Below are 14,621 nucleotides of genomic sequence, written 5' to 3'. Positions count from 1 at the left end.
AACTCAGGTTTCCCAAGGTTGTGTTGGCCTGCTGAGCTAAAAGCCTAGGCGTTAGCAGGGTGTTACGCAAGATGCCAGATCATATCAGTAAGGTTACTCATTCACATGTGATTTACACACAGACACTATGAGCATCAACGTTCCACTCTTCAACAATAAAGTATAGCCTAATACAGTCAGTGCACACAATCATCTGCTTGCAATAGCATAAATTCATCGCTAGGCGGGGGTTCGACCAATAAAAGGATGCGGATAAAATGCCCCACAGCACAAGGGTCATGACTAGAAGGGATCCAACGGTTGTCAAAATAACGCCCAAATTTATTTTTTTGTGGCATTTTAGCTAACCCTAAAATTTTACCTAATTCTCCTAACCTGCTGCTTCAGTTCTATCCTGCTACGAAGTCAAATCTGACGTTAATTTGAGATAAGCAGGACCCGTTCTAGCCATTACCCATTACCGTTTTTTTTTGTTCATAGTACATGGTCCTTTAGAGCTGGGTCAGAGCAAGCGGATCCTGTTCTTTTATAGATCAATGATCCTGAATCATTCAGCACATTAGCAAATATTGCCGTTATAGCATCATCACCATGAAAGTAATGTCCTTGGGTCTTCTTAATTCGGTAAGTTTGCAGATGTAGGCTATCAGAGTATGGACATAGCACCTGGTTTATATGTTTTGTTTTGAGCCCATGCTTGACTCTTTCTCACGTAAACGCACCTGATCCGCCATTTTTAAACGCCCTCTAGTCCTGTGTGCTTTGTATAAAAAGTGCCCCGTGCTCTCTCAACATGTGAGTATGGTTCAACTCCGCAATGTTTCGTTGCAAGACGGTTCCGAAATGGTTAAGATAACATTGGTCTACAGAACACATACTGACCAAAGTGTTAAAAGGGTGATTTGAACCAGATGTTTGCAACATTAGGTTTTTCATATAACATGCTACATGATTCCAAGGGTGGTGTTTGACATTTTCCGTTAAAACATTTATTTTGGCACATGGTAATATTCTATTGAAAGCCATTATGTAATGCAGAAACCACCGGTAGACGTGTGTTGGACATGAACGCAACCGGGACAGGACTGAATGCTGATTGGATCTCTACAGTGTGGTCAATGCCACCTCGATTGCGGTTCAACCGTAAACACACCAGATGGCAAAGTAAAATGCGTAATCATTGCCAAATGCATTATGTGGCTGGTTCATGGTAAAGTACTGCTATTATTATGAGTTTCAGGTATTCGAGACCAATTGAATTGTCAACCGCACCACTCCTGATTGAACATTGTGCGCCTGCGCGATGATGAAACAGGAGAAAGATCTCGTTCAGATCTCGTTGGAAGAATCCTCCCACGCGCGGACAAGAACGTCTTTACGTTGGGGCGCATGCGTGCGTTCCCCGATTTATATCAAGGCACAAAAGTGGCGCTATATCGGTTCAAGCTCGACTCTGGTAAGAATTTCCGAGACGTTTTATTGACATTTTACGGTTAATTAGTCAAAGTTTCAACAACTAGCTGAGGTGTTAGACAGCTGTCCACGGGCTCCCTTAAGTCTCCTGCTATGTTAGAAAGTAAATATGTGACGATTTATCAGTCAGTTTGTACCCCGCCTGAGATTTTCTCCCCCTCTCTGCTGTGGAAGGGTACTAAGCTATATTGCCTCCACTCTTTCATATTGTTTCGCTCGCTCTCTAATGGCGGACGTGAGGCAGTGCTGCTTGCTGACGGAAAGGGGGAGAGGGGGGGCATTTTAGCCCTTGTTGAAAATGTTTAGTTACCCCCACATGTTTGGATTAGTGTTGTAAAAACGACACATTGAGAAGAAATGTTTTTAGGTCTGTCAACTATTTTATTGACACAGAGTAGTTTGTAGATATGTAACAGTATAGCGCCCCCCTTCGGGTGGCAACGTATTTTCTGTGATTGCCCCGGGTAATCTCTCTGGGGTAACTTTCCAATTAAACGTTTACGTTACACAGGTATTACATAAACAATACATTTGTTTTGGTTTTCAGACTGTTTTGTGAAAACAAATAATATCCACTGAATAATGATTCGCCTCAGAGAGCACGTTTTTTTTCTAGCTATGTAGCCTATCACATTGTCGGATTAACATGAATAATACGTTGCTCTCTAGGATTTTTGTCGGTTATGCGACTAAACATCACATGGGTCACTAATAGTCTCGAATAATTTACGAAAATTTTTCTATAAGAATGGCGCAGTCTCGTTGGCTCTCATCCCTCCAGTTCGCCGCAAATCCATTTCGTGGAAGGCCGGGCAAGCAGAGGTGGGAACGGAACTGAACCACGTTCTGTGGTTCTCAAATTAGCTCACTGACCCCATCTACCCCTCTCCTATGTTCGTCAGTGGGTCTTCTCGGGTATGCATTAATGATATTTGTCATAGGTCTATTATCCACCTAAAGTTTTGGACCATTCGCTCTAAGTTTCCTGAATAAAAATGATAGCAGGGCGGGTTGACATTGTTATCCGGTTGCCTTGACAGTGGAGGAGCTGTGGTCCTCGCGATTGAACTGAGGTTCTACCCGGGTTGTGTAGTCACGGGCACGGCCTGATATGGCACGGCCTGATATGGGGAGAGCTTTGGACAACATGTGGTATTTTTCATGTATTGAGCCACATTGTGATCATCAGCTATTAGTAGCCCTAAACATGGGGCTTGATGGCAAGAAATTATATGAAGCATTAGCAGTCTAACAGCAGGAATGGAATAGGACTACAATTGAGCATATTCAGGTGTTTGGTAGCTGCTTCACTCTGCATCAAGCATCATTCATAAACAGTGGCTTGAGCATTACATAATATGACTGAATGGTCATGACTGTAAGAGCAGAAGAGTACCAGGGACCACCTGGGGTATGATGAAAGCAAGGGGCATGTGCTTGTCTTAATTACATCATACCTTAGTCACTCCCCATGATCTAATTGAAATGATGCAGTTTTAGCTGTACTCTGTGTTGCCTGTTTGCAGATGTATGAGAATGTGGCTGTTGTACCGTCTGTTTAACACTAGTGCAGTGTTTCAGTGTTCAGTTCAAATCCTGAATGTCTCGCTCTAACCACACCTGTTATGAGGGTATTCAACTGATACGTCTTGTTGGTGGAACGTTGCATGTCCAAGCCCTTTGCAAGAAGGAGACACGTGAATGTGGAGTACATTCGCACAGTGCTGCACTGCAGTCTGGAGTCTATTTTCTCCTTTCTGTGTCAGTGACTTGGTTCTAGCACAGGTCGTTTTGCGGTTTTATTTTTTACTATTTTGATATGAATAATGCATAATATTACTCTATGTATAGAACCCAGAACAATCTTATTGATACTTTACATTTTTTATTTTATTTAACCTTTATTTGAAGGGATACCTCGAAATTGAGATTTAGGTTGTTTTTCAGACAAACTCATGGATACCAATTATGTGCTTGTGGTTTGGAGATTATAATGTATTTTATTTTGGGGGGTATTTTACCCCCATTTTCTCCCCAATTTCAATCTTGTCTCATCGCTGCAACTCCCGAACGGGCTCGGGAGGCGAAGGTCGAGTCATGCGTCCTCCGAAACATGACCTGCCAAAACACGCTTAACGCCCGCCCGCTTAACCCGAAAGCCAGCCGCACCAATGTGTCGGAGGAAACACCGTTCACTGTCAGCCTGCAGGCGCCTGGCCCGCCGCAAGGAGTCGCTAGAGCACGATGAGCCAAGTAAAGTCCCCCCGGCCAAACCCTCCCCTAACCCGGACGGCGCTGGGCCAATTGTGTGCCGCCCTATTGGCACTCCCGATCACAGCCTGGGAACAGACCGCTGCCTACCGGGGAACAGTGGGTTAACTGCCTTGTTCAGGGTCAGAATTACATTTGTACCTTGTCAGCTCTAACCACTAAGCTACCTGCCGCCCCAGTACAGTAGCCAGCTCCTCTCAAAAGCAGGGAATTGGACCTTAACTACTCCAAAGCTGGGTGGTTGGTCATTTATAGTCTTACAAAGCTATACATGCATACATTACCGGGCAAAAGTTTTATAACACCTACTCATTCAAGTTTTTTTTTTTTAACTATTTTATATTTTTACAAATTATATTTTAGATTCTTCAAATAGCCACACTTTGCCTTGACGACAGATTTTGCCAAGAGTATGCAAAGCTGTCATCAAGGCAAAGGGTGGCTATTTGAATAATCTCAAATATAAAACATATTTGGATTTAACACCTTTTTTGATTATATGATTCCATATGTGTTATTTCATAGTTTTGATGTCTTCACTAATATTACACAATGTAGAAAATGGTCAAATAAAGAAACCCTTGAATGAGTAGGTGTTCTAAAACTTTTGACCGGTAGTGCCGTAATCAATGTTTTATGCATTTGTACATTTGACTGATAATCATAAGAAACAAGGTTCTATCCACTTCCCCATTCTCTGTCTTGTTGTCACATAGAGATGTATTGAGATAGCAACGTTGTATCTGTCACATTATGGCGTCAGTGAGCGCATGGGCAGCGCCATTGAGACAGATACAACGTTGTGATCTCTATATATCTGTGTGCGACAGAGCATGAGGAAGTGGGTAGAATCTCGTTTTATAATGACCAACCACCCAGCTTTGAAGTAGTTGGGTCTATTACCGTAAATCAGCTTCTGGCCAAAATCATTCTACAGACTAGAGCTGGGCGATATGGATGACGAATCCATATCGATCAATTGCCTGAATGGATACGATAATGATAAATAGGACGTTAAGTTTATAACATTAATATGCACCAATTAATTTTTTTATTTATTTTAACCTAGTACTACTAGTTTGATGGGACTAGCCATCAATTTCCCATTCACAATCACCCATATTAGCAAACTTATTTCAAACTTCAAATTTCTCTAGTATGGGCTTAATTACATCAGATGCCTGATGGGGAAGATGTGTTAGAAAATATAATAGAACGAGGAGTGGATACAGGGTTGTAGCTTCACTAGGGTTGCAAAGGGTCGGAAACTTTCTGGTAAATCTCCCATGGGAAGTTGAGCCTGGGAATTTTGCTTAAATTCATCAAAAAAGTTAGCTTATAACAGTGAACCTTTTTTGAGGGATACACATAAGGCAATTCTAGGTCTTGTGGCATATTTTGGTTAAACTATCCCAAAATCAATGGAATTGCAACCCTCTGCATGCACAGTGCATTCTTCCATCACATGTGCAGTGCACTCTACCATCACATGTACAGCTGATTCTCAAGATCTTGCACACTAATGAGATGCTGTAGAGCCCACACTACTACACTGGCTGAGCCAAGGACTACATGCTTTCTGGTAAGTTTTGATTACAATACTGGGTGGGGTGAATATATGACATAATTTTCTTTGTTAACTAATAAATAGTAGCCTACATCAAAGTGTGTTTAAATCATTTCTAACTTGTTAACAATTTCTGCTAGTTAGTTTTTGCTACCATGTGGGTTTTAGCTTGCTTGAGCCTGCTAAATGAGTGTTATTTCACCTGTTTCCATACATGTTTCATTTGAAAACATTTATCTTACAAAGGAGTTGTTTAATTTAACTTCTTATGGCTGCAATCCCGTTAACGGGATGATATGACAACAGCCAGTGAAAGTGCAGGGCGCCAAATTCAAACAGAAATCTCATAATTAAAATTCCTCAAACATACATGTATCTTATACCATTTTAAAGGTCATCTTGTTGTTAATCCCACCAAAGTGTCCGATTTCAAATAGGCTTTTCAGCGAAAGCACTACAAACGATTATGTTAGGTCACCACAAAACCACAATAAGCACAGCCATTTTTTCAGCGAAAGATGGCTTTCACAAAAAGCAGAAATAGAGATAAAATGTATCACTAACCTTTGATTATCTTCATCAGACACTCATAGGACTTCATGTTACACAATACATGCATGTTTTGTTTGATAAAGTTCATATTTATATCAAAAAATCGGAGTTTACATTGGCGCGTTACATTCACTAGTTCCAAAAACATCAAGTGATTTTGCATAGCCACATCGTTTCAACAGAAATACTAATACTCATCATAAATGTAGATGATAATACAAGTTATACACATGGAATTATAGATATACCTCTCCTTAATGCAACCGCTGTGTCAGATTTCAAAAAAACTTTACGGAAAAATAAACCATGCAATAATCTGAGACGGAGCTCAGAACAATAGCCAAATTAGCTGCCATGTTGGACTCAACAGAAACCAGAAAATACATGATAAATGTTTCCTTTGATGAACTTCATCAGAATGCAGTCCTAGAAATCCCAGGTCCACAATAAATGCTTGATTTGTTCGATAATGTCCGTTATTTATGTCCAATTAGCTACTTTCGAATTGTTTACCAAACGCCCTAACCAAAGTCTCAAAGCGCGTCCACTATAACGTGACGAAATGTCCAAAAGTTCCGTTACAGTCAGTAGAAACATGTCAAACGATGTACTGAATCAATCTTTAGAATGTTGTTAACATACATCTTGAATAACGTTCCAACCGGAGAATTACATCAACTTCAATTGACCGATGGAACGGAGCTCACTCTCACGTGAACGCGCCAGTTCAATGCGTGGGCACCTCGTGGAAGTGATTACTCATTCCTGTCTCCTTCGGCCCCCCTTCACATGAGTCATCAGACAAAGTTCTATTGACTGTTGACATCTAGTGGAAGTCGTAGGAAGTGAAAACCCATCCATAACTCTGTATTTTCAATGAGGGCTTGGTTGAAAATCTGGCACCCCCAGAAAATATCCAAACAGGAAGTGGAACTTCTCAGGTTTTTACCTGCCATATGAGTTCTGTTATACTCACAGACATATTTCAAACAGTTTTAGAAACTTCAGAGTGTTTTCTATCCAATACTAATAATACTATGCCTCTATTAGCAACTATGACTGAGGAGCAGGCCGTTTACTCTGGGCACCTCTGTGCATCTTTCATCCAAGCTACTCAATACTGCCCCTGCAGCCATAAGAAGTTAACTGCACAAGGATTTGTATTTGTTTTTTACTCATTTTCCCCCCTAATCTATACAGGAAAAGGCCACGGGTACTATCTGACCTGTGGAGACATTTCACTGCAGCTAATGTAGAAGGAAAAGCTGTGTACATATGCAAATACTGTGCCAAATCATATGTGAAGAATTCAACAAAGGTGCAGAATCATCTGGCCAAGCGCATAAAGTTCCCTCAGCGCTCACAACAAGCAACCTCTGACAAAAGTCCCTCTACTTCTATTTGAGGTGAAAATGAAGAAGAATCGGACACCTCATCGATAGCAACAGCTCATGGTCCTCCTGGGATCAGAAGTTTTATTTTGACTCAATGGAGGAATGTAGTCAGAAATGCTGGTGAATGTCTTGCTCGAGCTGTGTATGCAACTGGTTCACCTCTGATGCTCACAGGCAACATATATTGGAAGAGATTTCTGAATGTTCTTTGCCAGCATACACCCCTCCAACCAGACATGCTTTATGTACTCATTTGCTGGATGCAGAGTTCAAGTGAAGGTCACGCAAATCATAGAAAAAAGGAGACTGTATTGCAATCATCTCTGATGGGTGGTTGAATGTTTGTGGGCAAGGAATAATTAACTACATCATCTCCACCAGTACTCTACACAGAAACAAGGGACAACAGACACAGGTTTTCACATTGCAGATGAGCTGAAGGCAGTCATCAATGACCTTGGACCACAGAAGGTATTTGCACTGGTGACAGACAATACTGAGAACATGAAGGCTGCTTGGTCTAAAGTGGAGGAGTCCTACCCTCACATCACACCCATTGGCTGTGCTGCTCATGCATTGAATCTGCTCCTCAAGGACATCATGGCACTGAAATTATCCATCGCATCTCCCAAAAAACGTTTTTAACATACATCGGTAAAATGATAACTAAAGCTTTAGTTTCTAGACTATCATTTTACAGCTGTATGTTGAAAACGTTTTTGGGGAGATGCGACGGATCATTGGGAGCATTCAATATTCCCTTTCTTTTGTTGTTCAGTGAAATCATCCCATGTGAAAAGTCAACTCATTTAATGAAAGTTAAATTCGTAACAATTGTTTTATTTCTATTGGAAGGATTTAGTAATTGGCAATTACGTTTACTTATGATAAGGTAAAACGTTTATATTGGTCTCAATATGATACGATAAATATATCCAATGCAAAAAAACATCTACCTATATTCCTACCTCTGAATATCAGCTGCGTTGATTAATCAAATTCGGGGGGGTGGAGCAAACTGTACGTGGGAATTAACGGGAATATATTGGAATTAATATTATTACCATTTAAATGTAGATGTTTTTGCATTGGATACATTTACCATATACGGTGACAGAAAAATAAACCTTTTAACTTATCATAAGTAGACAATTTAACCTTTATTTAACTAGGCAAAAAATTATGTATGTCATAAAATATATTCACCCCACCCAGTATTGTAATCAAAACTTACCAGAAAGCATGTAGTCCTTGGCTCAGAGTGTAGTAGTGTGGGCTCAATGGCATCTCATTGTGTGCAAGATCTTGAGAATCAGCTGTACATGTGATGGAAGAATGCACTGTGCATGCAGAGGGTTGCAATTGAATTGGGGATAGTTTAACCAAAATATGCCACAAGACCTAGAATTGCCTTGTGTATCCCACAAAAAAGGTTCACTGTTATAAGCTTACTTTTTGATGAATTTAAGCAAAATTCTCAGGCTCAACTTCCCATGGGAGATTTACCGGAAAGTTTCCGACCCTTTGCAACCCTAGGTGTGACACCTTTTGCCTCAGGCAGTGCGGCACATCTCCTTCGCATAAAGTTGATTGTGTCCTGTCGATTTGTTGTCCTAACCCTCTTCAATGGCTGTACGAAATTGCTGGATATTGGCGAGAACTGGAACACGCTGTTGTACATGTCGATCAAGAGCATCTCAAACATGCTCAATGGGTGACATGTCTGAGTATGCAGGCCAGAACTGGCACATTTTCAGCTTCCAGGAATTGTGTACAGATCCTTGCGACATGGTCGCTGTGCATTATTATGCTAAAACATGAGGTGATGAGGCAGATTAATTGCAGGACAATGGGCCTTAGGATCTCGTCATGGTATCTCTGTGCATTCAAATTACCATCGACGAAATGCAATTGTTTTTGTCTGTTACTTATGGCGGCCCATACCATAAACCCACAGCTACCATAGGGCACTCTGTTCACAATGTTGACATCAGCAAACCGCTCGCTAATACTTCGCCATTAACAAGTGGTCTGCGGTTGTGAGTCCAGTTGGAAGGATATCTGTAATGTTGTGTGACAAAACTGCAAATTTTTGTGACCATTTATTGTTCCCAGTACAAGGTGCGCCTGTGTAATGATCATGCTATTTAATCAGCTTCTTGATATGCCACACCTGTCAGGTGGATGGATTATCTTGGCAAAGGAGAAATGCTCACCAACAGGGAGGTAAACCAATTCGTGTTCAAAATTTAGGTACGCATTTGTGCATATGGAACTAGTCATGCACCGATATGATGTTTTTGGCCGATTCCGATATTTTTCTTGCAAAAACGATACAGATTAAAAAAAAATATTTTTAGCAGCCTTTTAAGCATTCTCGTACAGTTAAGTAGTTCACACACATGGACGCAGCGGTCTAAGGCTCCGAATCTCAGTGCAAGAGGTGTCACTACAGTCCCTGGTTTGAATTCAGGCTGTATCACATCCGGCCTTGATTGGGAGTCCCATAGGGTGGCGCACAATTGGCCCAGCGTCGTCCAGGGTAGGCCGTCATTGTAAATAAGAATTTGTTCTTAACTGACTTGCCTAGTTAAATAAAGGTTACACACCACACTGACCAAAACGTTATTTTGTTGGCATTTACGTATGTCCCCATTTACCAGTAAAACCTAATCAAAACCTATTTCTTTCACTTACTTGCGCCGCTGTTTTGTTGTTCAGTCGCTTCATTCTCAACCAGAATTTCTATGGAACGCCGTTTGCGTCTGCTATGGAACGCCGTTTGGGTCTTTGCATGTCAAATAAGCTTGTTGACTAGTCAGGATCTGAATATGTCTGCACGTCACATAATTTAACTCGTTCATTCATTTTAACATAGTGTAATCAATATGTAATAACTATCACTCATATTTCATATGTCACAACAATTCATCGATACGAATGCTCTATGATGCTGGAGAAGTTGTCTCGCGCACATACAGTGCTGGTCATTAAAAAAAAGCTAGCTAGCTCATGGATGCAAACAATGTTCTTCACCAAAAACATAGCAACACGACATCTGTTTCAGTAGCTATAGTTAGATGACACCTAGCTATATAGTTAGCTAGCTAAAATAACCCTAATTTATAAGACAGTTCTTATTTGGTTATTGGTGGTTGGGCCCATCTGTAAAGCTAGCCACAATAGTGGACTTTGCGGGTAGCCTTCAAAATAAAAGCATGGCATAATTCTATTTGTATTCATTTGCATCACTGTCAATTACATACTTTTTACATTTTGAAGGAAAACTGCAAATTCCACTTGTACCTAGTCCCTATTGTGGCTAACTTCACAACCCGGTCCGGTCGAACCTCACTAGTCAGATGAAGCTAGCTGGCTGCTTATAACGTTAGCTTTGGGCAAGAGAGTTTAGTAGCTGGATAGCTATTTATTTTCCTGAACTGAAGTTCAATTTCAATAGGCGAACAAGAAGTGGCAACATAGCTAATACTTACAAGGATTCCTAAATCATTGATAAGAATAATGAAAATGACTGCAGTTTCTACTGGCCATTGTTTTCAGGCTGATTGTATTGGTGCTAGCTAGGTACCAAGCTAAAGCTAGCTACCGCAGAAGTTGTGGTCAAACAAATTATGCTTTATTACCAACGCGGTATTCTAAACACATCGTTCATGGCCGGTGTTTGCTTGTTTGCAGACTTTTGTACAGCTTTGACAGTGCTACTCTATCTTTTTTGAGACGCAAAGAACCAAACTGCATTCCATGGTATGTATGTATGTTGTGAAGCTAATAGCAGTGACGCTATTACTGTGTAACTCCGGTAGGGCAACATCTGAAAAATAGTGCACTTGGTAGTGTGTACCGGTGCTCGACCAGTCGGCGAAAGCCAACATCACCCACGACAGAACGGTTGATTGTCAAGGGCAATGAATTCCATTATCTTGGCTTTAATGGATTTCACCTTTTTGAGTTGTCTCGCTGATATTTTCTTACTCTTTCAAATGACTGCTCGACTTGTTGACTACTCAATCCACACAGCAGACATTGTGGGCTGTGTTAGGAATGCTGTGTTGCACGTGTTCGTCAATTTTAAGTGGGGTCATTACGTCATGAACCTATGTTATATAGGTATGCACGTCAGCTTTGACATCGGTTTTGCACATCAGCGTTAAACTAGACATCAGCCGATACCAATGTTGGCATTTTTAGCTAATATCATCCAATTCCGTTATGTTCACCTATATATCGTGATTCCCTATATGGAACATTTCTGGAGTTTTATTTCAGCTCATGAAACATGGGACCAACACTTTACATGTTGCATTTATATTGTCTTTGGGGGGGTGTCCATCGCGCTCATGAAAGGCTGCAAAATTGACCGTTTGTCTCTGTGGCAACTGCAATCCGTTGTAGTCTACAATCGTGTTTTGGTATAGTTGACTGGATTAAACATGGACCCAAACTGGAGAATGAGTGTGGCCAGGTTGTGCTGCATCTTGGCTTCCATTTGGTGTCTACTGCCTAGTACTGAATGTTAGCCTGATGTCTACCTTCATAGAACAACCAACCCCCATGGTAGTCTCCTGATCACTACGGCAACCAAGGTGTTGCATCACTTGGCAACAGAGATGGTAGAGGTGGACAAAGGGGGAGGAGACAGATGGTTGAAACTGAGAGGATAGATGTGTGTGGCTGTTTGTCTGAGAAGGTAGAGGTTTGAATGAGAGGAGAACCTGGACAGAAGGAGTAGAGGGAGACCAAAAGGGGTAGGTGGGACTAGAAAGAGGGACAGGATGAGAGAGAGAAAATATGCAGAGATTAGTATTCTTGCAGGACAGTGGCTCCCCTGGACAGTCGGTGGTATTGCAGGCATTTTTATGCTCCAGATTCAGCCCTGCAACTAGATTCACATGTAATCCAATCAATGTCTCCTGAACACACAGGTGCGTTACAAATACACCAAGGCATGCACAACATTTCAAATATGTTTTACAATTCCCAGAGAAGTCTGAGGAGCCACATCAAGGTGACATGATCTTGAAATGTGCACAGGCCTGCATAGAATTTGTATGTCTGGTAAGAAACCACTCTCCTAACTGGGATTTAACTGAACTCATTAATGACTCTTTAGGGAATCAACCTGATAGCTTAGACAGTGGTTGGCTGTATTCCTATTTCTTCACATACACACAGCTATACCTGGGATACCTGCACTTGACATGCTTTGCACTTAACATGCTTATGGTAAGTTTTACCTAATAATCTGTGCTGTGTTTTTGGGTGAAGGTGGTAGCAGCCTAAACGATGGATGGGGAATCGGAGGCCAAACCTCGAGTAGAGGAGGAGAGCACAGCCCCAGATAAGGAACCCATGGACACAGACACCACTCCCTCAGAGCAAACTACACCCCCCACGAGAACCCAGGCTCCTGTCACCAAGGCAATAGAGGAACCCTCCAGGGTTATAGAGAACAATGACGATGATGATGTGGTGCTGGTGGAAGAGGCCCCGTCTCCCTCTGCGACTACCTCTTTCCAGGCTGCCTCCACCCCCACAGACTGCACTGAGCCCCACCCCTCTGAAACAGAAACCACAGCAATGATAAACATGACAACAGCCACAGCCCCCGCCAAGATCCCCAGTCCACCCGCTACCTATTCTGCAGCACCCACAGAGCCCATTGTCATTGACGATGAGGAGGATCACGGGCACAGAGGCTTTTCCTCACTAGCCACAGCCGGAGGCCCTTCAGATAGCGAAGGCATACTGAGCAGCACAGAGCCCGATTCTGAGATAAAGATTGCCAGTGTCACAACGCTGGGGCCCTCTGTAGCCACAGCAGCTACAGCAGCCGAGCCAATGGCGGAAGGGGACATGAACCTGGTGATCACCAGTGTGACGTCACTGCAGGGCGGGGTGGGCATGGTGGAGAATGGCTTGCAGATCAGCAGCACCTTCAGTCTGAATCCTGAGGCCCAGAGCTCAATCAGCACCAACAGGCTCCCGACCACCTTCAACCCTGGCCGGGTTAGCAACACCTCCACCACTAGCCAGCCTGTACAGAACGGAGACTCGGTGACCCACCAGACGCCTGGTAATAAACACTCACTCATGATTTTCACACGAATGTGCTGAATCATTCTGTGCTGGCTTATTTTTCTTCTTTTCACATTGCAGCCATGTTAAGTCATTTCTTCAGGTGTGCTAATGTTTGTTTTTGTTCTTTTCTTCCTGCCACAGATTTGTGGATCTCCCAGTCGGCCTCGTTCCCGCGAAACCAGAAACGGACGGGGGTGGACTCTACATCACCAGCCGTATCCCTGCCCAAACCACCCGGCCCCTCCCCCTCAGGCTCCCAGAACCCCCCTCGCACTGTCAAGGTGACCTGCGCCAATTGTAAGAAGCCTCTGAAGAAAGGCCAGACGGCTTACCAGCGGAAAGGGTCCACACACCTTTTCTGTTCCACCACCTGCCTCTCTTCTTTCTCACACAAACCTACCCCTAAGAAGAGCTGCACCATGTGCAAAAAGTAAGAAGGAAGTGTTGTTTTTTTGTGTCGCTATATCTAATTTGCTACATTATTTCTAATGTTACCCTGTCTTCCAGGGACATCACTACAATGAAGGGCACTATCGTGGCCCAGGTGGACTCCAGTGAGTCGTTCCAGGAGTTCTGCAGTACAGGCTGTCTGGGCGCCTACGAGAATAAACAGAACACACCCAAGTCCTCCCTTAAAACTAAGTGCACTGTCTGCAGCAAGCTCACTGAGGTTAGTCACAACTGTGGGTAGGGGTCGATTAGGGACTGAGCATATATGAGATGCGTTCCAATCACTCTCCCTCCAACATTGCTGCCGACGGAACAGTTTCTCATCCGCTGTGTCTGTCCAAGCCTGGTGACCATGGTTACTGCATGGAAAACAGTTGGCATCAAAATTAAGCGTGGCTCCCATCTCACAATAGAGTATTTATAAACAACCCCAACAACACCAGCTAGAATCTCTCACAGATCTTACCACTTCCAGAGTATTCATTCACTATGATTGATTCATAACAATATGTGGTCAAAATAATTATTTCTATTGGCTTTCCTCATAACAGATCCGCCATGAGGTGAGTTTCAAGACGGTCACGCATAAGATCTGCAGCGATGCCTGTTTCAACCGTTACCGCATGGCCAACGGGCTCATTGTGAACTGCTGTGAGCAGTGTGGTGAATACCTGCCCAGCCGCGCCACTGCCAACCACTTCCTCATCATCGATGGCAAGCAGAAACGCTTCTGCTGCCAAAACTGTATCAGTGACTACAAGCAGGTAACAACCAGTCAGAACTGTATCAGGGACTACAAGCAGGTTACAACCATA

General features: G+C 42.7%; 1 protein-coding gene across 2 annotated transcripts in view; it reads left to right on the top strand.

The window, feature by feature from the left end:
* Positions 1 to 272: 272 nt before the first annotated feature.
* The window catches only part of zmym2 (zinc finger, MYM-type 2), a 32,805-nt gene continuing 18,456 nt past the window's right edge, over positions 273 to 14,621 (top strand). The window contains exons 1-5 of one of the 2 annotated variants that reach the window (XM_071341225.1): positions 273 to 624; positions 12,544 to 13,351; positions 13,498 to 13,786; positions 13,864 to 14,026; positions 14,358 to 14,570. In XM_071341225.1, coding sequence (XP_071197326.1) covers positions 12,562 to 13,351; positions 13,498 to 13,786; positions 13,864 to 14,026; positions 14,358 to 14,570 — 1,455 coding nt within the window. In that variant the 5' untranslated portion in view covers positions 273 to 624; positions 12,544 to 12,561. Of the gene's footprint in view, positions 625 to 1,324; positions 1,457 to 12,543; positions 13,352 to 13,497; positions 13,787 to 13,863; positions 14,027 to 14,357; positions 14,571 to 14,621 lie in introns of those variants that run through there. The other variant, XM_071341226.1, reaches the window with a different exon arrangement.

This window comes from Salvelinus alpinus, chromosome 14, assembly GCF_045679555.1.
Source record: "Salvelinus alpinus chromosome 14, SLU_Salpinus.1, whole genome shotgun sequence".
In the NCBI taxonomy this organism is placed as follows: domain Eukaryota; kingdom Metazoa; phylum Chordata; class Actinopteri; order Salmoniformes; family Salmonidae; genus Salvelinus; species Salvelinus alpinus.
The sequence above is the reverse complement of the archived record's forward strand: the minus strand, read 5'-3'. Positions and strand labels throughout refer to the sequence as shown.